General features: G+C 46.0%; 1 protein-coding gene across 1 annotated transcript in view; it reads right to left on the bottom strand.

The window, feature by feature from the left end:
- The window catches only part of HNRNPM (heterogeneous nuclear ribonucleoprotein M), a 169358-nt gene that overhangs the window by 129509 nt on the left and 13948 nt on the right, over positions 1 to 25901 (bottom strand). Inside the window, exons 3-5 of the mRNA XM_083179038.1 lie at positions 11233 to 11285; positions 10375 to 10382; positions 10201 to 10294 (exon numbers count right to left, since the gene is read on the bottom strand). Of these exons, the coding sequence (XP_083035164.1) occupies positions 10201 to 10294; positions 10375 to 10382; positions 11233 to 11285 (155 nt within the window). The remainder of the gene's footprint in view (positions 1 to 10200; positions 10295 to 10374; positions 10383 to 11232; positions 11286 to 25901) is intronic.

Raw genomic sequence — 25901 nt, 5'->3', positions numbered from 1 at the left:
ATGCCCTTCCCTTTAATTGGTAAGATAAAAGCAAAAAACTCCCCTCCTGAACCATTTATAAAAATGAGCATATAAAAGGAATTGTCGGGATCCGTGGATAATTGATACAGTGCACCTTTAAGATTGCCGGGGAATCTGGATGGAATAGAACGAGATAAGGAACATGGATAATGAAGACTTAGGGATATAAATGTGACCACTACCACCCAAGCTTTGACAAAGATCCCATTACGGATCGAAACGCGTTGGCGGGTGGACGTGGTCACCTTTTAAACCTATTTTACTAAAGCCGCAAAGGAGCCGCAGGACCGACTGCCTTCCCCCTCACCGTGTGAGATCTACACGATCTCGTCTCCAGCCTGGAAGCCGGGACCACGGCTGCAGTAGCTGGCCGGGACTTCAGTGCAGATCTCACCGCACCGCAAAACAAAGTGAGGAAGGAGTGTGGATTAACGCTTCTCACCCTGGATTACAATTAACGGGACTGAACTAACAACCAATTTACACTGGACCTCTTGTGAGTGACGTTAACTTTTTGAATATATTTTTTACACCAATTTTCCCCCCTTTTTTCATTAAAACACTTTTAAAATACAAGTGAACAATACAATATATCTGTCTTTAGAAATATTTAAAACACTGGATTGGTTCATTGTTTTTTTCCCAAAGCATCTAAATCATAAGCGCCTGTGTGATATATCTCTCCAAATCCCCTTTCCCTTCATACTATTAGCTTGCCGGCTGATTTAACCAGCTGGAGACCTTTCCCGTCGCCACCATCTTGCCCAGTAGCTGTACTCCCTGCCAAACCATTGGGTTTGGAAAACGCAGGATCTTTAGCACCAGCCGCCAGATGTCTACTGTCTTGGATTCTGGAAGGAATACCCTGTGTAGATGAGTATCCAAAATCACCCCCAGAAACTGAAGTCTCTGTGTCGATATCAAGTGAGACTTGGGTAGGTTTAACACCCAACCCTGATCTTGTAAAAACTGAGTTACAATTCTCAGATGTTCCAGGAGTATCTACTCTGACTCCACTTCTAAAAGGAGGTCATCCTGGTAAGGTATAATCACAATGCCTTTCAACCTGAGAGCTGCAGCCATGACGCCATTATTTTGGTAAAGACCCTTGGGGCCGTGGCCAGCCCGAAAGGCAGGGCCTGGAACTGTAGATGCAACTCTTAGTAAAGATTGATGTTCCTTGCATATAGTCACATGCAGATAAGCATCTTGGATGTCCACTGATGCTGGAAATTCCCCCCGGTTCTATGCTTAAAAGCACTGCCCGAAGGGATACCATGCGGAAATCTACCCATAGATGAAGATTTAAAGACTTCAAATTTAGAATAAGTCGGAAGGACCTGTCTGGTTTGGGGACTAGGAAAAAGAGTTGAATAAAACACTCTTCCTCTCCTCCTGAGGTATTGGGACCACTACGCCCTTGTCTATGAGAGACGTTGCCGCCGCCAATAGTGCAGAGCACATCCGCGCTTCTCGCAGCAAAGGAGTAGGAAGGAATCTCCTTGGAGGAGCACCCCCCCTGAGATTTATCCTGTAACTCTGGGAGACAATAGAATAAACCCAAGGATCCATGGTGGAATTCTTCCACCTGTCCTGAAACTGCAGGAGGCGACCACCCACTCTGATCCCAGAAAGGGGAGTCTCTGCCCCGTCATGCAGAGGATTTATCCTCTCCTTTGGACACATTTTGCTTCGAGAAGGCCCCGAACCTGGATCCCTTCCCTTTACTGGCTGGAAACCATCCTCTACTAGAAGCTCCTCCCCAAAAGGAAGAACGAAAAGATGGTTTAAAAACTTAGAACTGGCAGTCTTTGACGTCGTGGGAAGACAGGTACTTTCCCCCCTGTGGCTTGCTTTATAATATCCTCAAGCGCTGACACCTTAGACGCCATCTTGGCACCTTCCTCACCAGCATATTCCCCTGCACATCTAATCTTCTCTGCCAAAATGAAAGCCTCAGATTCTGGCTGAAGCTGACTTACTAAGGCCTCAGCCCACTTAATGATCACCTTGGAAACCCAAGCCGACAATAATGGGAGGAAGGGTGAAGCCCACACCTTTAAACACCACCTTGAGGCATCCTTCTACTTTTTTTTTTTTTTTATCAACAGGATCTTTAAATCCGCACCACTCTTTACTGGTAATGCTGTGGCCTTTGATAACCTAGCCACTGGAGCATTTACTAAGGGAACCTTTTCCCATAAACTTAACATGGCATAGGATACAAATAAGCATATCTTCAGGACATCGACAATTTTTTTTCAGGATACTTCCAAGCTGTCTCCAACAAAAGATACCATGCAATCATCCGAGGGAAAGGTCACAGATTCCCTGCGCACCTTTTTAAAGACACACTGTGCTGGCACTCTGTCCTCTTCAGACAAATGTAATACTTGCCTAACAGCACATATTAAATCCGCAATACCTGGCACAGAAACATCATCCTCATTCTGTCCCCAGGGCATCTCCTCTTCACATACACCCTCCTCCTCCAAATACACATTTAACAGAGGAGAAGAGGATAATGGGTGACTATAAGCAACACTTTTGCTAACTGTTCCATAAACCCATTAAGCTTGTGTACCCCTTGTGCAGTCTCCTGCATAAAGTGCACCAAGGTAGAGTCCCTGAGACGGGGTAATGGAGTCCAGTGAAGTCTGGGAGGAAGAAAAACAATCAGGAGACTTTCCCAAGTCCTCTCTATGCCTATTTAAAGCCGATCCATAGACCTTCCCAAAGCAGCTGCCCACACAGGCTCAGCTCTCTGGGCTTACTCACATGAGGGGCAGAAATCCCCTTGATCCATCTGTTCACATGTTAATTTAACTCCACAGAATTTGCAGTTAACCAACATGGCCGATGCACTCTCCCCTAAGGCAGCAGTGGTACACCCTTCAGTCATAACTAAACCACAGTGCAATGACAGGCCAACGTACAGAATTGTGTACTTATCGGTCTGCAAAAATGCCACCAGAGATCCTCTGCGATCAGCGCTGGGGAAGCGCTGCCCAAGGAGAAACTTTTCCTCTGTGCTGTGTCTTAGAAACCCTGCTTCAGCTCCGCAGTCTGGAGAGAAAAGGGCACCAACACACAGAGCAGGAAGAGACCAAGTCTCTGCATCCCAGGGAAGATCAGCCTTTTGGCGACTTACCCCCTTCAGCCGATCCCACTGGTGTATTCTCTTTCCTTCCAGTGCCTCCCCTTCTTGTTGGGATCACTTGGTAGCATCCAGCCCCGCTGGACTCTTGTAACCGACTTCACCTCCCCTAGGGGACTTCAGTCTGTAAGCCCTGCAAGATGGCGGCCGCCATTGTGGGGAGCCTATCCCCCTCTACATAGGGAGCCGGTTCAGGACCCCCCAGAGCCTCCCACCCCCCCCAAAAAAAAATGGGCCTCACTGACCCATCTGGCTTGGGCACCAGGAAGAGGTTCGAATAGTAACCCTGCCCCTGCAGCGGAACCGGCAGGATTACTTAGGACTGGAGCAGTCCCTGGATTGCCCCTTGCAGGAGAATCCGATCCTCTGCCGATGCGGGGAAGGCCGACTTGAAGAACCTTCTGGGAGGGGTTCTGTCGAACTCCAGCCCGTAGCCCTGTGAAATAAGACTCCTTGCCCAGGAATCTAGGCACGAGGCATCCCACACCTGGCTGAAGTGCGACAGACGACCCCCCACCTCGAGAGCATCCCGCGGTGGGGAGACCCCGTCATGCTGACGGTTAGGAGGCAGCTGCCGTGGCTTCCTGAACTTACCTCTACCTCCTCTGTTGGCATTGGATGCACCTCTGGCCCTGGAGCGGAACAGAGTCCTGCAAAAGGACTGCTGGGTAGGAGAGGTAAATGGACGCTTTGGTGCAGGAGGGGCTGATGGAAGGAAAGTGGACTTACCAGCCATAGCCTTGGAAATCCACTCATCCATCTCACTCCCAAAAAGTCTTTCCCCTGAGAAGGGAATACTCTCAACACTACGTTTAGAGTCCACGTCCGCTACCCACTGTCGCAGCCACAGGGCCCTTCGGGCTGAGACCGCCATGGCAGAATTGCGGGCATTAATGGCCCCCAATTCTTTCTGGGCCTCGCATAGGACCTTAGCCGTGTCCTGAATGTGACGCAGCTTTTCACCTATCTGCACCACCGACATATCCCCCAGCAAACCCTCCTGGATCTGGGCGGACCAAGTGTGAATAGCCTTAGCCATCCAACAACTAGCCAGTACAGGATGTTGTGAGGCCCCACTAGCCGTATAAATAGACTTGAGTGTGGTCTCCAGTCTCCTGTCAGCCCCGTCCTTAAGGGTGGAGACACCCGGGACCGGGAGCAATACCTTTTTAGAAAGGCGTGAAACTGAGTCTACAACGGGAGGCTCCTCCCACAATTTTCTACCTGCAGGTTCAAAAGGATATACATTTGCAAACCTCTTCGTAAGCTGGAATCTCTTCTCAGGGTTCTTCCAGGCGTTTTTAAAAACACCCTCTAATTCTGCCTGTTCCGGGAGACACACAGACTGTTTCTTCTGTGTCATAAAGGAGTCACCTTCCGTGACCACCTCCAGAGGGAGCTCTAAGACCTCCCTAATGGCTCTGATTAGAGGTTCAGGGCCATGGACTGGTGCCTGTTCCTGTACAGGCTCCTGATCCTGCAAGTCCTCCCCCTCATCAAGGATATCATCATCATCTGTATTGGGGGCCACAGCCAACAAGGGCCTTTTCTGTGGCTGGCTGGACTGGCTGGGAAAAGGGGGGATAATGTCCACCCTAGCTGACAGGATGGCCAAGTCCCTCTGTACCCTCTGAGTCTGCTGTATATTAGCAGGTAGCTGGGATGAGACTGAATCTAACAGCGTTTTAATGCTGCTGGCCCATGCGGGCTCATGATCCCCCACTGTATTACGGGGTGACACCACTAGCCGGAGGGGTAGCCCCACTGGGCTGTGGACACATACACGGTTCACAGGTAACCTGAGACTGAGGCAGGGATAAACTTGGTGCTGCACACCATGCAGGTCAATTTCGTCACCATTGTGAAGCTGGACCTTAGCCACTCCGCACACACACACACACACTGTTTTGTAAGTGGGTAATACTTAAGGCTATGTGTTAAGGAGTTAAACAATCCTAATTAGCCAGTGTGGAAGAAACAGAGCTACTTGGGAACCAGTGCACCTTGCAACCTGAGCTCACAGATTTGAGAGATCTGGTTTACAGTAAAACACACAGTGATTCTATATTACAAAAACCACAGTGTTATACAGGTCTACATATGCTAGGCAACGCAATGCAAGCGTAAATTAGAGCTATAACCTGCTGTCTGCCGGCAGAAAAGAGCCAAGATCCACCCCACCGATGAGGAGCTGTAATGGCGACCTCAGCATGCAGGAAGGAGCAGGATGTATGTTATAAGCGCGCCCAGCAGAGCCTGGTCCCGCTCTGAGCTAAGCCCTGCCCCCAAAACGGAGCTGGCACTGTTCGCAATACAAAGCTGGTGTTTTAAACTATATCTGCGTTTTTTTACAAAAAACAGATACTGCCATAGCCCTGGTGGTCCAGTGGCTATCTGTACATGCCAGTAAATATATTAAAGATGGGGGGTCCGCGCGGTACCTGCGCGAGGTCCGCCACTACTGCCACCGCCATCTTGCCGCACATAAAGTCGGGGTACCCCCTGTGGGAACCCCAACTAGAACCCCACTTGAAGTCTTCAGACCCTGCCAGGGGTGTGCGGCAGCTGGGGGGTCTGCTCGCCCCAGCGCAATGCTGTGCGGTGACAGAATACCCCTCTCAGGACAAAGTCCTGCAGCAGGGCAGCTCTGCGCCTGAAGAGGCCGGTGACTGACCCTTCCCCTGGCACCCTCGAAGCAGGACTGCTGCCTAGGTCTAAAGGCAGCGCCCCAAAATAACAAACTAAAACAAATTGTAGAAAAATCTCTCTGGTTGAAGTGCAGCCTCTCCTGAGGCACATTTTTCTAAACTGACTAGTGGAGGGGGAGATGGAGGGAGGAGCCAGTGCACCCACACTGAAAGATCTTATGTGCCTGTCTCTCCTGCGGAGGATCTCTATCCCCATAGTATTGAACCCCAGTATCCCATAGGACGTTAGAGAAATTAAAATGAGCTTAATGCTTAATTTCTCTGGTTCTGGTGGTCCAATTGGCTCAGAACTGGGTTTGTATGGAAGAGGAGACTTCTCTACCAGATATAATGTGGAGAGATAAAAGCTACTCCCTAAGGGCCTTATTCTAGTTCACTCTTAGAGGCAATTTCCTTCTCAAATGGATAAAACCATGTGCACTGCAGGTGGGGCAGATATAATTAGATGTGCAGAGAGAATTAGATTTGGGTGGGGTTTTTCTTCAAAGTGAGATCTATATTGCAGTGTAAAAATAAAGCAGTCAGTATTTTCCCTGCACAGACACAAAATAACTCACCCAAATCTAATTCTATCTGCACCTGTTACATCTGCCCCCTTGCAGTGCACATGGTTTAGTCCATCTGAGAAGGAATTTGCCTCTAAGAGTGAACTAGAATAAGGCCCTAAGTTCCTGGATGCCAAAACATCTCCTAGTAATGTGCTAGGTGGACAATTGTAGGGGACCATACCTACAGTTGCTTGCCACTTTCCTTACTGATGTCATATAAACTACTGCTTAGTCTCTAGGACACATAGAACCAGAGATATCAGGGTGCAAAGTAGATACATTTTTCCCCATTGACAAGAATGGACCTGTTAAATCAGACCTACCATGGGTTCTGACGCTTGCCATTACCCTAGTATTTCACTCGTGCGCAGTGAAGATTTCAAAAAGTGACATCTGGTGGATGATCAATGGTATTGCACTCATCCGGCAACACCACCGCCAATTGCCAAGCTGTTAAAATGTATTGCGACGCCTTGCGCCATGGGCCGCCATGGCAGGCTGGCGGGATAACCGCCATAGGTAGGCTGAATGAGCAGCGCTACATCTGTATTGCCAGCTTAAAACCACTGCTTTTAACTGATTTATTTATCTCATTAGTCTAGTCTATGTACGGAAAGTTAAAATCCCCCATAATTAACACTTCCCCCCACGAGCTGCCGATTTTTTGATTTGGTCTAAAAAGTAGTGGCTAATCCCTTGATGGCTATCATTGACACTCCAGCTGTTGTTGAACTACACATCCCAGCATGCTCTGCATCAGATTTAGCATGGCCAAAATAGCAAAACTGAAGCAGAGCATGCTGGGATGTGTCATTTAAAAAAATCTGGAGTGTCAAGGTTAGCCATCAAGGACCTAATCCCTTTCATTAACGTTAAGTGGTCTGTAAAATACCCCTATTAAAAGTTTATTTGAATTTTGTTACTTTCAATTATCTCTACCCACATGGCATAAGTATTATTCTCCGCTATACCAGAGCTTTTTTTTCCTTCTCACACGGTTTTAAGTTTGATCTTAGGGAAAAAAGAAAGGGGATGGGTTGAGGGCATTTCTTTGTCTTTTCTGAAAAAGGTATATCCCTCCATGTTTAGGCTCATTTGTGTGACTCATTGCACAAGGTTTCCGTTATACCAATTGTATTAATCATTCCTTGGGGCCAGGGGTTCTAGTTCCCCAATTTTGCCTGCCAAGCTTCTTGGCCTGGCCAGCAAGCATTTCAATTTACTTTCTCTTTTTCCCTTTCAAGGCTTGTTTATGGTTCTTAATGTACTACTGATTTCTTACTAAACCTATCACCCCAACCACCCTCTATTATGTTGCTTTCCTGCTCCTCACTATTCTGTCTTTGTAGCCCATAGTCTCTTTCTGTAACCACCCCGTCCCCCGTCTAGTTTAAATACTCCTCCAACCTTCCAACCATCCTGCCACTCAGAAATTCTATTCAGGTGAAATCCATCCACGCTTTAAGCTCCCCAAGTTCTCTCTGTCTCCCTTGACTAGCGTGCGGCACAGGTAATATTTCGGAGAAAAAATTACCATGGATGTTATTGCCTTTAGCTTACATCCTAGATAGTTGAATTTAAAGACCATCCCATCTGCCACCGACTTGTCCATTTATGCCAACATGCACCATGTCCGCTGGGTCTTGCTCAGACCCACCCAGTCCGCGATGTGCCATACACAAGCACCCGGGATACGATGGCGATCACAGTCTTGGTAGCAGATTGCCCTGTCTGTTTTATGGATAGAATCTGCCTTGTGGTCTCATATTTCCTTGCCCCAACTAAGCCTGTGTGCTAGTCCCCTGGTTGCTAGAGCAGTTTGTCACATCCTGCACCACCAGTACTGAAGTAACATTCACAGTAGCCTCGTCCAGTCTGGGAAATCCACTGATATCAGTTAAATTAGCACTGGCCTGCCTCTTCCACCCCCTTCTGACTGTTACCCAGATAGCTGGATCACCTATCTAATCTATTGCCAATACCCCCTGACCCGTCAAAGTTTCCACCGTGAGGCAAAAGCTTTCTTCCAATGTCCCTCAGATTTTCTATGGTCTGCTTTAGATCAGAGATCTTGGCTTCCAAAACAACCCTCTCTACGCACTTCACAGATTTATTCTCCTCGGATCCTCTGATACAAGTGCGCATACATCTAACAAGATACACAACCCAATTTATTTAGATTTTAAGGGGACAGAGAATCCACCACAGGTAAGATCAGATTGAGCAAGCACTTGACGGTTAATAACAATCAGGGCTATAAATCAGAAAGTTATGGTCTAGTAGGGGGGAGAAATTATCTTGTTAAAAAGAGGTAATTTCTAATAAATTAGTTATGCCGATAAAAGAATCAAAATGTACAATCTTGGGGCAGGAGATCACATCTAGGAATCCAATGAATCTAGGCAGAACTTGAACAACCTTATCTGATAGGTTACTTGAACTCTGCCAATGTCCTTACTCTTTTTCAACAACATATTTCTGATACTATATACCAAATGAAAAGGTCTAAAAATGTCCATCTGACATTTTTCACTATTTTAGTCAGGAAAATGTGATGTTCTGTGAACTCTACTTATAATCCTGCTCGCGACGTTGAACATGTGACCTGTTTTGTATAGTAACAGTTATTTTGCAGCAGAGGGATTTTTTTCTAAATTCAACTCCTAAAAGGGGTAAAATGTTCTGCTCAGTAAAAAAACTTTACCCGGTTCAAGCCAGGCAACTAAGCTAGTTAAGCAAAACTGCTCTTCTCAGCAACTGTACATGGTCACACTGTGGGGCATTAAAGTTGTCCACACACTGACAGATATCGGATGCAATCACATATCTACCCAAATTCCTTTGAAATGCAGATTGAGTAAACAAAAGGGTTAACTCAGTCATTCAGTGTGGCCATGATCAGAAGTTTTCAGGGCCTGCCGTCTGCCAGGAGAATGCAAAAGAATAGGGTGGCCACTGAGTGAGCTCTCAGTCAATCAGCGGCTGCTCTATTCATTTAAGATCTCCTGCCCGCTGCCGGACTCTGTCTGCCAGTGGCGGCAGGGTGCAGAGCGGGGGAAGAGATGCCAGTTCCTGCACGAGGAGTCGGTAATCTTTCCACCTGCTGAAGGGATAAGCAGGCTCGAAGAATGACCTACAGGCACCAGCATCTGATAGTCATCAAGCCAGCATACAGTAAGTGTTTAAATGATTGGTCGGAAACTGCCATATCGTTTAAACATGTGTGGCCACCTTCTCAGAAGAAGCCAGTCTTAACATTTTCCTGCTTATTTCATACTGGGTCTATGGCTTAATTATACCACCAACAAAACACTAAAATATTAAATAATGCAAACAAGAAATAACTGGCAAAGAAAACAAATACTACTACCTACAATAAGGCTGGCTACACATCTAACCAAGCCACAGGGCACTCGGCTGGCTGACAATAGAATACACACTTACCAACTGGCCAATCGATACGTATGGCCCAAACATCACAAGTGGACAGACCTTTACATTTGCCCACCCAGTTGTAAAGTTATTGTCATCAGTTCCATTGCACAGTACTCACAGGAAAATGTTAAGGCATTTTGTGAAAGGCCAGAACACCATAGACATGTGTTGATACACTTAGGAGATTGTTCATAGGCTGTTCGAGCAATACATCATATATTTTATACCCAGCCCAATAATGCTAATAAACATTTCTAATAATAGAATGTAATATTTTATAGAGATAATACTTGTAGGGATGCAAAAACACACACAAAAAAAAAAAAATTACCTCTTTAATTTTTAATGGTCTTCCATTAAGAGCATGCTTGTTAAGGAGTTGCACTGCTTTCTTCATGCTTTCCTCAAGCTTAAACTCCACAACACTAAATGAGAGCATAACTTTGTTAGGCATAAAAACCCCTCAATGGACAGAAAGCAGACACATAGAAAGCAGAATACTTACGCACATCCCTTAGTAGGTGGAACACAAGGAAGTCATTCCGACGGCAAGCAAAGAGGGGGGGAAAAAAAATATTACTAAAAATATTTATTGTACTACTTTATAAATAAATAGAACTTCTAGCACAAATAGGACCTATGATTTTTGGCTATTTTCTAAGCGATCTGACTAGATAGTTTCAAAATTAAGCAAAATCACTGTAGGGTGCCCATAAGCGATGTGCAGCACTATCGCCGGTCTAGATATTTTATGCATGCTTGAAATATCTAGTCATCGCCTGTGTTCTCTCTATTCAGTGATGTGTGCTGAGTGATCTGAGCAATGCTAGGATTACTCAGCACAAAGCTCTTATTGCCCAGTGTGTAGGCACCAAAAGATTTCCTAGGCAACATTGAGCTTTACAGATCACTACTCCAACGTTTTGGGGTTTTGTTTTTATAGCAAGGAGTACAAAAAAAAAAATAACCAGCATAGTAACACAAAACATTACTAATGCCAGAGTTAGTTCATTTAAAAGTATCCAAAAGAATGAAATGGAGGCAAAAATCAAAGTATACTCCTGTTGCTTGTCCTTTTACATAGTTAAATCCAATCTAACTCACATTTTAACAAATTACAAAAGTACCATAATTATGAGAAGGATAAATGAACACAACAACTTTAGAATTTATCACTTTCACAGCCATGTGCACGTCGCCAAAAAAAAACAACAAATTTTCCTAACAACTTCTATTGCTGATTGATTGCAGTGTCCACAAGAATCTTTGAAGGCAAATCTGAATGCACGGCGCTCAAAAAAAAATAAAGAAAAAGGTGGGGAATCTCGCTCAAAAAAAACAAAAAAAAAAAAAAAAAACTTACCCTTGACTTTCCTTCATCGTCCAATAAGAGTTTCACGTATGTTACCTCACCCACTACAAATCAGATCCAGACGAAACAAACCATAGGAGAAAAGCCAAGAAAACAATGGGGATTTAGAACAAGTCATCAATAACCTTGAGCATCAGCCAAGCTCAGTTACTTCACAAGGTTAAAAAGTTTAGAGAAAACAAGACAAGGCATTCTTGTTTCAACACCCTTTCAAGCTAAATGTATCACTTCACGTTTTGCAATATATTCCAACACTATTGTACCACTATTCTTTAAGATTTCAAATATAAGACAAGAAAGACAAAAAGTGGACTTTTAAATCCAGCAGAAAAAGTTAATACACCGTTCCTGTAAAAATATATAGTTCTTTCCACGCATTTTAGAAGTTCACATTCAGCACAGAGTAACAAAGTGCTACCAAATAAAGTCAAAGTTAAGACAATTAAGTTCAATAGTTGTATTGATTTGTTAGACAACAGTTTACACAGTGGTAGGCCCTCTCGCAGGGCTTATAAGACAAAAGGAACATATTTCTGCTTAAACTGCTATTTCATGTAACAGTACAAGAGGGCTTTCATCAAACCGACTCAAGGATATCAACAACACTATAAATAATTGTCGAGTAAGGATCTCCTGTAATACATTTTGATTTTAGAAAAGATTTCCCCCATACATACCACCTGAAAAAGGTAGGAAAGAATTACTGGTAGTATCAGAAAATGTGTTTGGAAGTGGCTGAGTGACTCATCTTTGAGTAGATATAAGTCATTGCTGTTGTCAGATGGTAGGATGTAAGCTTCTCAAGTTCACATGCCATCCAGATAAACCCTGCTGCCACCAAGCTGTGTTAGCTATCCTGGATTACTGCTGTATTTTCATGGAGAATGCTGGTACTTATAGCAGCAGTTGTGCCAGTAGCTTAGTGAGCATTCACTCACTAATCCATGCTACAGCATAGTTAAGAGCCTCTCTAAACTAAGCTTCGGGTGTGGTATAGCTCACAATGTCTAGGTCAAAATGAACAAGGTTGACACTGAAATATTGTCAATACAGGAGGGGAAAAAAAAAAGGAAGGCCAACCTGCGTTTTTCACCTATATTTGGTGGAAATGCTGATACCTGAGCATATGGACCCCCAATTAGTGTAGCGCTTTGCTTGCCATGCTTCAGGCTGGGTACCATTCCCAATGAAAATAATAAAAAAACAATTCCACCTTTTGACCATGGTGTTGACTTATTTACGGTCATCTAGATATTGCCTGTCATGCTACTGCTGCAATAATTGCAGGAGTACACATCACCGCTGCCCCATACACACGGTATTAGAGCAGAGAGCAACTCAAACGAGTAAACTGAACTGCTTTCAGCTCAAAGTTGCACAGTGTGAATGGGCCTTAAGACATTGAGTTATAACACACCCCTATTACAGTTACTGCGCTCTGAGTTAACAACCCATTTGTATCACAAACATTTGCAAATGGAGATTACCGTATTTGCCGGCGTATAAGATGACCCACCAACATTTCCACTCAAAATATAGAGTTTGTTATATATTTGCCGTAAAAGACTACCCCCTCTTCCGCACACCTTCCACAGACTGCTGCTAGTGACATGGAGCAGGGACCAGTATTATAGTACTGTACCATATATTAACCCCTTGAGTGGTGGGTTTTGCTGGGGCAGGACAACCCTATCAGGGCAGGTTTGTCCTGCCCCAGCAAACTTCACCAAATAAAGTTGTAAGCCCCCCCTCCACTCTGGCGTTAGTACGCCGGAGCTTCCCTGCAGTGCTGCCGCTGTCCCCCCTGCCTAAGCCACCTGGGGGACAACCCCCCCCCCCCCCCTTCTTATGCATACCTTGATACTCCAAATCTCTTATCAGGTCATATAAAGGGACATGTCAGTGCTGCCGCTGTCCCATTCAGCAGTGACGTCGGCAGCAGGCTGGGGGATTTTTCGCGGCGGCTCGGGAGGACTCTGGTGCCTGAGCCCGAGCATGCCGCCGACATCACTGCTGAATGCGACAGGCGGCTTAGGTAGGGGGGACAGCGGCAGCACTGACATGTCTCTTATATGACCTGATAAGAGATTTGGAGTATCAAGGTATGCATAAGAAGGGGGGGGGGGGGGCCCGAGGAGAGAGTGCAAAATGTATAAAAGTGTACCCCTATGTGTATCCCAAAGAAGTGCACCCGGTGTATAAGACGACCCCCCCCCACTTGGAGGCATGTTTTTCAGGGGGAAAAAGTAGTCTTATACGCCGGCAAATACGGTACATGTTTTATTCACCTGTGGCAATGGATTTCATTGAAAAAGCTGAATTCTAGTACAGGTGTGGCCAAATACTTTTGTCCATAGTGTGTGTGTAATATTGTAGATATATATGTGTGCGCGCACACACTTATCCTCCTTAATTTATATGGCACCACAAGAAATCCTCAGTGCCCATTAATAGAGTACATAAAAACAAATAGGCAAAAAAAGAACAGTATTACATTTCAAGACAATATAGGACAAGTACAGGGTATATAAACAGCCACTTCAGCAAACAAAGAAATGTATCAGGGTAGTAGAAAACGGAGGGATTTTTATAACATTGTAGGACATTGTTTAAATAACAAAAAGCACAAGGGAAGATAGTCCTGTTCATGAGAGCTTACACTCTAAAGAGGGGCAGACATGGAGGACACTGACAAGGTGGACAATAAGCATGGAACAGAAAATTATGAGGAGTTGGATGAGTTTGGTGAAGAAGTGGGTATACATAGAATAAAAAAATAAAAAAAGGGAGATTATACAAAGTCTTTCAATAATCTAATTGGTTATATGCCCTTAATCAGACGATAAAGTGTACTATGTCACTTGAAAACACACTTATTGAACACCAATCCAATTTATCTATATCAGTGCTTGATCAATTATTTTTTTTTTAATTCTAGAAGACTGCAACCATCCACCACCAAAAAAGGGGATTTTTGTAAGAACCACTTAAATCCCTTTCTCCGAATCCACCCTGGTGACAACCATGGGATGAAGTAGGGTTTGAGGAGCCAAGCACCTATGCGATGTTCTTTGAGAGGCAGGCTCCTCCCTCACTGCATCCCAGAAACTTCAAAAGCCCACTAGGATACAATACTCCGTACGCCTAAACATATTAATATGCACAATCAAATAATGAACCGTATAATCATGAAAATGTAACATGAAACAGTATAACACTTACTGAGCATAAAGGGAGGGATCGCTGTGTCACCAGGATGGACTCAGAAAAAGGGATTAGAATGGTAAGTACTTACAAAAATCCCCTTTTCTCTATCGTCCATCCTGGTGACACAGCCCAACCATGGGAGAGCTCAAGAGCAAGTCCTTCGGGAGGGTACTCTCAGGTCCGCAGCACGTAGAACTGTCCTCCATCGCGAACTCATGAAACTTGTAAAACTTAGTGAATGTGTAAACAGAGGACCAGGTGGCAGCCTTGCACAACTGGTCTGCTGAAGTCCCATGATGCACAGCCCAAGAGGAGGCATAGACCTCATAGTACGGGCATTCACCCTGGTCGGAACTGGACAACCAACCTTGGTGTAGGCAAAAGCAATGACCGACCTCAACCATCTAGCGATAATCTGCTTAGAGGCCGGCAACCCTCTCTTATGTACATCATACAGCACCAGCAAGGTATCAGTCTTGCGAAAATATTTAATCTGTCCAATTAAATGTGCAAATCACATCTAAAAAGCATCAATTTGTCCCTGTGTCTTGTCTCCTCAGGAGGGCAAAAAAAACTGGAAGCACAATCTCCTGGTTTAAATGGAAATCAGAGACCACCTTTGGTAAGCATTTCGGAACTGTATAGAGAAATGCCCTAGCCTCATGGAAAATTAAAAAAAAGGGAGGCTTACAGGACAAAGCTCCCAGCTACATTTCTACGACAAAAACTTCAAATCCGCTGAACCCAAGGGTTCAAAGGGGGTCTTCTGCAGCACTGATAGTACCAGGGAACCACCGACTGACGATAAGTTGGTCAAATATGCAACACCTGAAGGAAACACTGAACCTCTGGCAAAAAGCCACGCTTTTTTTTTTTTCTTAAGAAAACAAAGTACGGACAGTTGCACCTTCAAGGATTGAAGACTCAACCCCATCAGTTTTAGCATGGCCAAATAGCCAAACTGTAGCAGGGCATGCTGGGATGTGTAGTTCAACCACATCTGGAGTGTCAAGGTTAGCCATCACTGGTCTAACCAATTTGAACCTAGACGCGTTACCCTTTTGTCTCACACCATCGGATGTAGATCTTCCACACCCTACAATAGTTAGCCGCCGAGACAGACTTCCTAGCCTTAAGCATCATCTGGATCAAAGCATCCGAAAATCCCTTCAATAAATGAGATTTCAAAGGCCACGCTGTCAAATTTAGCTGAGCTAGGTCCTGAAGAACTGACCTTGACAAAGGAGACCCGGACGAAGAGGCAGACGCTACTGACTGTTATGGAACGGATCAGTGTAAAAGTGCAATTTATATATTCTGTTTGTAGCTTGTAGATTTTCCCTGGATATGTACTCCAGGTTTTGTAGATTCAGCTCCTTGGGTTTCATACATACCCAGCTTCTTGGGTGTGGCTGTATGCAAGGTTATTTAGTTAGGTTCTCAGCATGCAGACCCTGCCAGTTATAGTTCTGTTTAAATCAAGTCCGAGTTCTGTCCTAGCTGCTTGTTAGCTTTGTCCTGAGCCTTGTCCAGTCCTGTCAGAGCCTGGATACTGCCCTGTGTACCCCAGCAAGTACTCCTGTCGAGCATCCTTAACCCAAAGCCTGGCTTGTGCTACGGTGTCCCCAGTTCTGTCTGCTGTGTACCATCATTTTAGTTAAGTCAGGGGCTCTCCCTGCAGCTGCTTTTGTTATTATTTTGCACGGCACCATCTCTGCATTGTTGCAGCAGCTCGCACTGGGGGTCTGGTTTGTCCCTCTGGGGTCATTCCTTCCTTGGGCAGTAGTCTGGGCGTGTTTTGTTATTTACCACCCTACCACTGTTGCACCCACATTTGTGTAGACTCTGGGGGTACCCCATCCTTTGTGTCTCTTTAGACAACTTTCCTCTTGCACTCTCCTCGCCTTGGCACGCTCATGTAAGGCCTGGCGACAACGGAATTGGAGCTGGCATAACCAGCTCCTTCGAACGCGATTGTTATAGGTGAAGACTAGCAACGCACGTGTCTGTCAACCACGAGGAGAGGCAACAGTGAGGGGTCAGATTTGGTGGTACCCTCCAGAGTCCTAATACCGACAACTTGAGTATGGTCAAATACCAGGACCTCCTGGGCCATTACCTGCAACACCTGAAGCCAAATCATCTTGCAAACTAGCGTCTGGATTGGAAACTGTGGAAAATGTATGCCAGCTTGAATTTCCATGGAACGGTCATGGCATCCTCAGTCCACGCTGTTGGATCTCTGGTCCGTGAACAGAATTGTGCCTCAAAGCCATCAAGGATTGCTGGGATTCCCCAGCATACCGCAATGTTCCATATCACCTCCGGGTGTAAGGCCCAGGTCCCCCTCCTGCAGTTCCGATCTGCTGAGGAAGTCTGCCTCCACATTCCGGATCCCCAGAATAAACACCGCTGGAACATGGTGCTGACTGGATGCCCACTGGAATATCTGTGAAACCTCTCGCATTGTCAACCTGCTGCGAGTACCTCCCTGATGGTTCAAGTATTCCACAGCCGTGGCATTGTCATACTGAATTCTCACTTGAAAGCCTGTTAAAACAGTCTTTGCCTTTAGAAGTGCCCTCAGAACCGCTGAGCTCCAGGATATTTATAGGAAGAGTTGTTCTGACTGACCACAGTCCCTGAAGCCTGAGATGGAGAACCATAGCTCTCCAACCCTTGAGACTCACATCGGTCGTGACTAACCAGTCCCAAGACAGCAGAAATCGGTCCATCTATAGAGTTTTCACGTCATACTGCAGGGTCTCGGACGTGGCAACCATTTTGCCCAACAGTATCAGACACATCCAAACCGACGGGTGCGGAGCCCTGGGAATCAGCCAGGTTAAGCTCTGCACCCCCTTGGCCTTGTCCTCTGGCAAAAACAAAAAACTATGCAAATGAGTGTCCAATACCACCCCTAAAAATTGAATACCAGATGAGACTTCCTGAAATTTATGATCCATCCGTGATCCTGAAAAAACTGCAGTGCTACACTGATGTAGTCTTGTAACAATTATGCTGACTCCGCTTTGAACAGGAAGTTGTCCAAATATAAAATAATCAACCAGCACAGTGGCGTCTGAGTTGGGTAGAAGTTCGCCTGCCAGCCAAGGCCAATAGAGGAATCAGAAAAAGAGCTCTGACCGGCGAAATCTGTCAAATTTAAAAAATGATCACAGTCTCAATACTGGACCCAAGAACTTAGGCAGTTGTACCCAGTTTTCACTTTAACCCACTGCTGCTGTTTTGTGGGGGGTTGCTCAAGCTTCCCCAAGGAAAAAGAAGTCAAGTCAAAACAAAGCAAAATCAAAACTGCGCACAGGTTGGAGTCTGTTCTAAGGTAAAATACATAATTATAGCTTTATGGTCTGGATACTTAAAAATCTCAAAACATAAATATTATCGGGTCTGCAGCTGTCTCTATTAAGGGGACCCCTTACAAAACCAAAAGGACAAGCAAAAGTTTAGAGATAGCGCTGATCCAGGTCAATTAAAAATATTTTTGCATTCAATAAAAATTACAAAATATAATAATTACACACAAATAACCGGCCAGTCCAAGACCAGCAATAATTTTAGCTTTAAGGAGCCACACAGGTGCTGGTACCGCTATATAGCTACACAGACGCTAACCTTGCTGCCCCATTTATAAGTGTGGAGGCTGAAAGGCTGCATTGCACATGCAGGGAATCAGCAGCCGGGACACCACTACCTTGCAATAAGAACCTAAATCGGGAGACTGGCAAGTTATAACTCAGTTTTTAGAAAAAAAGAGACTGCTATGTGGGGAGCACACTGAAAATAAGGAGTCTTAAAATATAACCTTTATTATTTTATCATTAATATTCCCAAATTTGCTATATGGGAATTGTGGTTTGCAGCGAAAAAGAGGTTAAAAACTTTTACATACAAACATATATACATATATATTGTGTTCAAAGAGAGGAATAAAGTGTTTTAAAATCACACTTGAATCCAGTTTGAAAGACATTTGTTTAATTTCTGTCAGTGATGTTGTGTAACATAATTGTTCCCTTGTGGGTAAACGTTTATAACTGTGTGATAAGGTTTCTGCTGATCTTAGAGGTTTATAAAGATTTATAAGGTGTCCTATTAAAGTACGTTTAATTCTCCACCATTTATTATAGTAAATCTTTTGGTGCCACCTACTGGTGGTTGATCATATTACACTAATTTTGTCAGGTAGGACTCCTTTTGGAAGTACCTTTATTTTTCCACCATTTATTTGTAATTGATCTTTTGGTGCCACCTACTGGTGGTTGATTATAACGCACTGATTTTTAGTGTATTTTATCCGATAGGACTTACCGTATATACTCGAGTATAAGCAGAGTTTTTCAGCCCTTTTTATTTGCTGAAAAACCCCCACTCGGCTTATACTCGAGTCAGTGGCTTTAATACTGTAGCCGCGGCTTAGGGAAGATGGCCGCGGCTACAGAAACATGGCCGCCGGCCTCCTGCATTGAGGACATGTATGGTGCAGGAGGCCTGGCCATTACAGAGCAGAGGACGGCATCGGCGCGACGAAGTCAGCGGCTGCCGCCGCGCACCCCCCTCCCCACGTGGAGCCTGTCAGCGGCACCCTCTACCTCCCTCTTGAGCACTGCGACCAGGGCAGCGGCGAGCAGGGCAGCGGCGGACACACCAGGAGGACAGCGGCGGCTGTGCACCCTCCTCCCCCCGCCTCTCTGTGGAGCCAGACAGCGCGGCAGCTGCAACCCCCCAGTACAGGGGATGGAGGTCAGTCACACTTTAAGTGAGGCTAAAAGGCTTGTGGCGTTTTACACCAGTGTCCCTATTGACATTAATGCCAGGTGGTTGCTGTCATGTAATGTGGGTTTGGAGCCGGTGCTTGGAGATGGGATCATCTCTCAGTGCTGGCTATGTCATTGCTGAGAATGGGCCCCGGGTTGCTGTGACCCGGGTCACCCATTTACACTGCACCGTGAGCTGGATTGAACAATGCCTGTGGTGTCCCATGCAGGGGGAGAAACCTGTGGTGTCCCATGCAGAGGGAGAAGCCTGAGGTGTCCTGTTATTATGTAGGGGGAGCAGCCTGTGGTGTCCTGTTATTATGTAGGGGCAGCAGCCTGTGGTGTCCTGTTATTATGTAGGGGCAGCAGCCTGTGGTGTCCTTGTATTATGTAGGGGGAGCAGCCTGTGGTGTACTTGTATTATTATACAGGGGACTTTACCAGTAGCTGCTGCATTTTCCACCCTCGGCTTATACTCGGGTCACTAAGTTTTCCCAGTTTTTTTAGGTAAAATTAGGTGCCTCGGCTTATATTCGGGTCGGCTTATACTCGAGTATATACGGTATGTTAACAGTCAACTGATTTGTCAGAGAGAGAAGTAACTCTAAGGTATTTTTTTTGAGAAGCAGAACAACCATTTACACACGGAATAAAGAGTATCTGTGTAGGTATATTTGTACACTCAAGCAGGTATATTGCTCAAATGTACCTGTGCGCTCAGGTAGATGTATCCTACATACTCTATGGCAGGGTTTAGATCTGGGGTAGCCAACCCTAGTCCTCGAGAGCTACCAACAGTGCATGTTTTGCAGGTCTCCTCACAAAATCACAAGTGAGCTAATTAGCTCCATCTGTGTATTTTTTAAAATGTGTCAGTGATTAATGAGTGCAGCAGCTAGGTTGTCTGGAAAATGTGAACTGTTGGTAGCTCTCGAGGGCTAGGGTTGGCTACCACTGGTTTAGATTATCCCATGCTGCCTTTAAGGTAGCCATACACATGCAGATTTATCTTCAGATCTGGCTGGTTGGAACAAAAACATGGTTATGAATGAGAGCAAATGACAGTTGACCATTTGCTTGGAAATGCTGGAAAACTGACAAACTGTCACTCATCCATAACCATGTTTTTGTTCCAACCAGCCAGATCTGAAGATAAATCTTACTAGTGTATGGGCACCTTTAGGTATATTTATATCTGACTGATTTATACCTAATCGAAGGTCACTACCTGTTTCACCCTAGGTGTTGTATTAATTCTAACACCTGGGAGATCTTGGTTGCGCACTGTTACATTAGCATCACATTATTTATTTTACATTTAAATTCACAAACAAAACATTTCAATTGGAAACCTCCAGAGGTTCAAGTCAGACCCCTAACACAAACAACTGCCTGCTCATGTATTTATGCTTATGTACAAGTCTTTTTTTCTGCACTTGTTTTTAATGTAGGTGCCAGTAGATGGTTTTAAATTCACTGTAATGTATATTTTGTTTTGTACGGAGCCGCTAAGCCCAGCAGCCGATGACCGACAGCCATGTTCAACAAACAGTTGCCACAGTAACGAGACGGCTTGCATCCATCTAGCGCCCGATACTTCCGGCACACAGACACCCTGACGTAGGTCCGGTTACAGCTCCCGTCCTTCTGGTGGTGAGATGGCGCAGCTACAGATGATCGGCGCGACTCCCCACCCTCCTCACTTCTTTTAAAAGGTAAGCACTTTTAGGTTACACTGTTCTCATGAGCACCTTGACAAATGGGTTGACACCCCAAAATGTTGGTCGTTTTTGGACACAATACAGCACGTTTTATATCGACCTCTGAGTGCCATCCTTATTTCCTCTGCATTCACCGCAAACTTTCAATGGTTAAATGTGGTGAGACGAAAAACAAAGTTTCCGGGTTCGGTGACCCCTTTGTCAAGGTTTTCAAAGGTAAACAAAGTGCAATACAAAACATCTCACCTAAATAGGTGCAGGAAGACACTCCTCTTAGCCAGCCCGTGAACCTCGCAGCGTCCTGCATGCATACAAGTAGTATATCGGGGGCGTGGCCTGGCGAGCACCCTGACCAGACGCACGCAGCGAAAGCTCCAGAGCCGGCGTGTAGGTTTTTGACTAAAAACCGGTGCAAGACCGAGAGCCTCCTCACCCCATCAGCCCAACCTGCTACACAGAGACCCCGGCAGCCGGTGATTGGAGTCGCGGAGCCGGGGAGTGCTTTTTAGCGCTCCCGCGGGTTGCGGCCCAGTCACAGAGAAGAAGCCGGGGCCTAAATTTTCAGGGGGAGACGTCGCGTGACGCCCGGGAGCGCGGCAACCGCGCCACAGAAACACCCGGCAGCCAGCACATCGATCCCCCAAGAGGACGCTTACCCCAGACGCCAAGGGGGAGAGAGTCCATCCTCCACGACCCCCGCACCGCGCCCGCCCGGCGCGGCAGGGACCCGGAGCGGGGAAGCGGACAGCCCACCTGGTGGCCGGAGCCCTCACCCACACACAGAGGAAGCCACCTTGGGACCCAGCAAACGGAGGGTGAGTGAGGAGGCACAGAACAGTGAGTGTGGGGGGAGAAGAGAGGGGGGCGACGTCACTAGCCTCCAGCCGCCATCTTGGGTAGACACCCTCACCAGCGCCCCAGCTCATAGCCTCACAGAAACGGCAGGACAGCCATCCCCCATCTCCCTTTGGATCCCCCTCCCCAGGATCCTCACCAAGCACCCCTTCTAAGGAGTACAAAAACCCCTCTGATTGTCATTATATATACAGGGGAGCAGCAGGGACTAAACAAGTGTTCAAGGCCACCATAGCACCAACCCCCTAACATCTACTGGCAACACTTTTCACCCCCCATCCCAGAGCCCTCAGCACTGAGCACCTACAACAGTGGGACAGTAACTCTCTAATTCCTGCCTCTTCAACAGAGCAGAGGGGAAGTGGGCCCCTGTGCTTTTGCATAAGCAGCTGAATTGTTCCCTTTCACTTGTAATCCTAGTCTGCCCCCTGGCGTTCACTGCTGCAAACTGCAAGCACTGATCAAAAAAAGGGCTATATTCTGACAAAGAAGACACACATGAGAGAAAGGTAAACCGACCCCTTACCACCGACTAGTAACAGCCTGAGATGCAGAAGGAGGAGAGAGGAGACTAAGGTTCCCTTACTTAAGATGCGTCCCAAGTGAGGATGCTTCCCTAGAAGCCAGGCCCCCGGGAGTCACCGCCCGACGAATAATGCTACACTGACGCAAGTGCATTCACAGCAACCCTCCCAGTCCCACGAGCCTCCCTCCTATTGGTTCTAACCTGGATTTCGGGGCTAATTATGGTCAAAGGCAAAAAGGCTCTGCAAAAGGGTGATACGCTTCTCCCTAAAGAAACCATGTCCCAAGCAGATATGAGACCGTTCCTGCAATCCACCCCCGCTAAACCTGCAGAAGATCCACCTGTCCACACCTCATCCTCCACATCGCCAGATTTTCAGACCTCATTGCTGGTTACGGAACTAGCTGAAATTAGAAACTCCCTGTCCTATATGAGAACCCTTCCAACAAAGCAAGACATCCAAGACACCGTCCGTCAAGAAATGGCAGCGGTCCGACAAGATCTGTCCCAGCTCTCCCAGCGTACAGTGTCTCTGGAAAAAAGTCAAGAAGAAACGGTCACATTCTGCAACTCGCTTGCAGAGACTCTTGCAGCCCAATCCGCAGAGATCCGGGCCCTACAAATGCACCTGACAGATCTTGACAACAGAGGGAGAAGAAACAACCTCCGCCTCCGCGGTCTGCCAGAAGAGGTCACCCAAGATAGTCTGACAGACGCTCTCACCAAGATCTTCAACGAAATTCTTGGAAATGACCCCTCAGAATCCATAATTCTGGATAGAGCACATCGGGCTCTAAGACCCAGAGGAGCACCGTCTGACCGCCCACGCGACGTGATCTGTCGCCTGCATTACTTCTCGCAAAAAGAAAGTATTGTACGTAAGACACGCCAACTAGACGGAATTGATTTCAACGGTTCAAATCTATCAAGATCTCTCATGGCACACACTTCAGCAACGGAAGGCTCTGAGACCACTCACCTCTGAACTCCGCAAGCGACAGCTGAAATACAAGTGGGGCTTCCCATTCAACCTTCAAGTGACCTCCGCGGGAAGAAATCACACCCTAAACTCCTTCTCTGACCTCCCGACGTTCTGTTCAGCCTTAGGCCTACCGATTCCAGACATACCCAACTGGGAATTCAATCACCCGGAGCTCCCTCCACTACAACAACCAGGACACGGCCACCCCTGGCAAGAAGTGTGCCATGCTAATAAGAAACGTGGTCAGGGCCCAGCTCCCCCCAGCACGAGCCCCACCTGACGACCTACCAGTCGATCGACACTATGAACCTCTCCTACTACGGGACCAGATACAGGACTGGTGACTATAATATTTAGTTGCAATTCTATCTGGGTTTTACCCCTAGGGATATGGTTGTTGTTTTTTCTTTATTTTTATTTTATATATACTACTGGGTTTATGGACTTTTAAATTCATGCGGTTTAGAATACAGCTTAAGCAATGTTATCTCACCCCATGACCAGTAAAGACTTAGAGAAACACCGTGATGCTAGACCATAGCTTAACACGAAGCTGGGTCCCCATAGTCAGCGACCAGGGTCAATGCTAACGAATTGACCTGATCGGAGATAACATAGGCTACACCCAGAGTTCCACCACATCTATACACCCACTAGAGACCCGGCACGAAAGTCTACCAAGTTCGACTTTATACTTATATATCACGTTTAATTTAGTTACTGTTGTTAGAGAGAAGGTATGTGAAGTAACAGTTCAAGCCACTCCTTCTCCCCCACACAGGAGAATCCCCTACGGGATTCCTGTTACGATTATACTACACCCTAGCCCCCAGTTAACTTTCCAGGCTGTATTGAGTGGTTGTGGGGAATTCCGCTCTCAGCAACCACTCATAGATTGTAACTAGAGATAAATGGTCTGGACAAGATGCACTTGCTCCCTCAACTATATCTCCTTACCGGGAGATTACAAAATGTTTGTTAGCGGTGACTCCCTCCACCCCACACCCGCACTAGGCTCTAATGCCTTCTGAGTCGCTGGCGGACTTACTCCGCCAGTCGCCTCACAGCGGGATTTTTCTTTTTCAATTGTTAAGGTTGTTATTCATTATGTTTAAATGTATTTCTTTTTTCCATGTTTTCCCTCTTCCCTGTTTCCAACCCCCATCCTTGACCTTTCAAAACACATTGCAGACCACACCTGACCTAAAACACATATGACCACACCAGGTAAATTGAAGATCCTCTCCATTAACGCAAAAGGCCTCAACACCCCAGAGAAGAGGAGTAGCTTGCTCAGGACCCTATGGGCCGAGAGAGCTGACATAGCGATGATCCAAGAAACACACTTTAGACTCTCGGCCAAAAACCCATCACTGTCCAACCACCGCTTCCCCACTGTGTACTATAGTAATACCCCAAACAGTAAATCTAAAGGAGTGGCAATCCTGTTCTCTAAACATCTCCAGCTAACAGATGTGTCAATACATAAACCGGTCCCTGGTAGAGTACTCCTCATCAAATGCAAAATATCAACCCAGGCCTATACTTTTGTAGTAGTCTACGCCCCTAACCAGGACCAAGTCTCATTTTTCCACTCACACCTACTACATTTGGACTCACTGTTTGAGGGTACGACAATCCTGGGAGGAGATCTCAACTGGACTTTAGACCCAACTATCGACACATCCACCTGCGCCAGTAGATTTCCAGACCACAAATATAGGAAAGTCCAGAAACTCCTCCACGACCTCCAATTAGCCGATTCCTGGAGGACCCTAAACCCCTCAGGCAGAGACTACTCGTTCTACTCCCACCCTCACCAGACATATTCCAGACTTGATTACATTTTTCTAAGCCACAGACATCTCCCACTACTCTTAGACGCAACAATAGGCCCTATCACTTGGTCGGACCATGCTCCGGTCTCAATAACTTTAGTATCTCACTTTCAAGCCCCTGGCCAATGGACGTGGAGGATCAACGAAGCACTGTTACAAGATGTATATTGTAAATCAGAATTAGACAACACACTGACAGAATATTTCAAACTAAACGACACTGCAGACATCTCAAAAATAACCTTATGGGAGGCACACAAATGCGTAATCAGAGGCAAACTAATACAGCTGGGCACATATATGAAAAAGCAAAAAGCGGCCAGAGTATCTGCACTACTAGAAAATATCCATAGGCTGGAAACCATGCATAAATCTGGTTCCTCACCCTCACTGCTAGCAGATCTACTGGACTCACGTCACAGTCTGAATAAATTACTAACAGAACGCACCAAACTGGAGTTGCGGAAATGCAAGAGCAGACATTACCAATGGGGTAACAAACCCAGTCGACTACTTGCACAGGCCCTTAGAGCACAGAGAGCTGCCTCCTTTATCAGTAAGATAAAGAAAGACGCAGATACTTTCTGCTTTAAGACCCCAGAGATAGCTTTGTGTTTCCGAAACTACTATTCCTCCTCACCCTCACTGCTAGCAGATCTACTGGACTCACGTCACAGTCTGAATAAATTACTAACAGAACGCACCAAACTGGAGTTGCGGAAATGCAAGAGCAGACATTACCAATGGGGTAAC

This window comes from Crinia signifera, chromosome 1 (genome assembly GCF_055691185.1).
Source record: "Crinia signifera chromosome 1, ASM5569118v1, whole genome shotgun sequence".
Taxonomy (NCBI): domain Eukaryota; kingdom Metazoa; phylum Chordata; class Amphibia; order Anura; family Myobatrachidae; genus Crinia; species Crinia signifera.
Note: the sequence above shows the minus strand (reverse complement) of the source record. Positions and strands in the feature narration are given on the sequence as shown.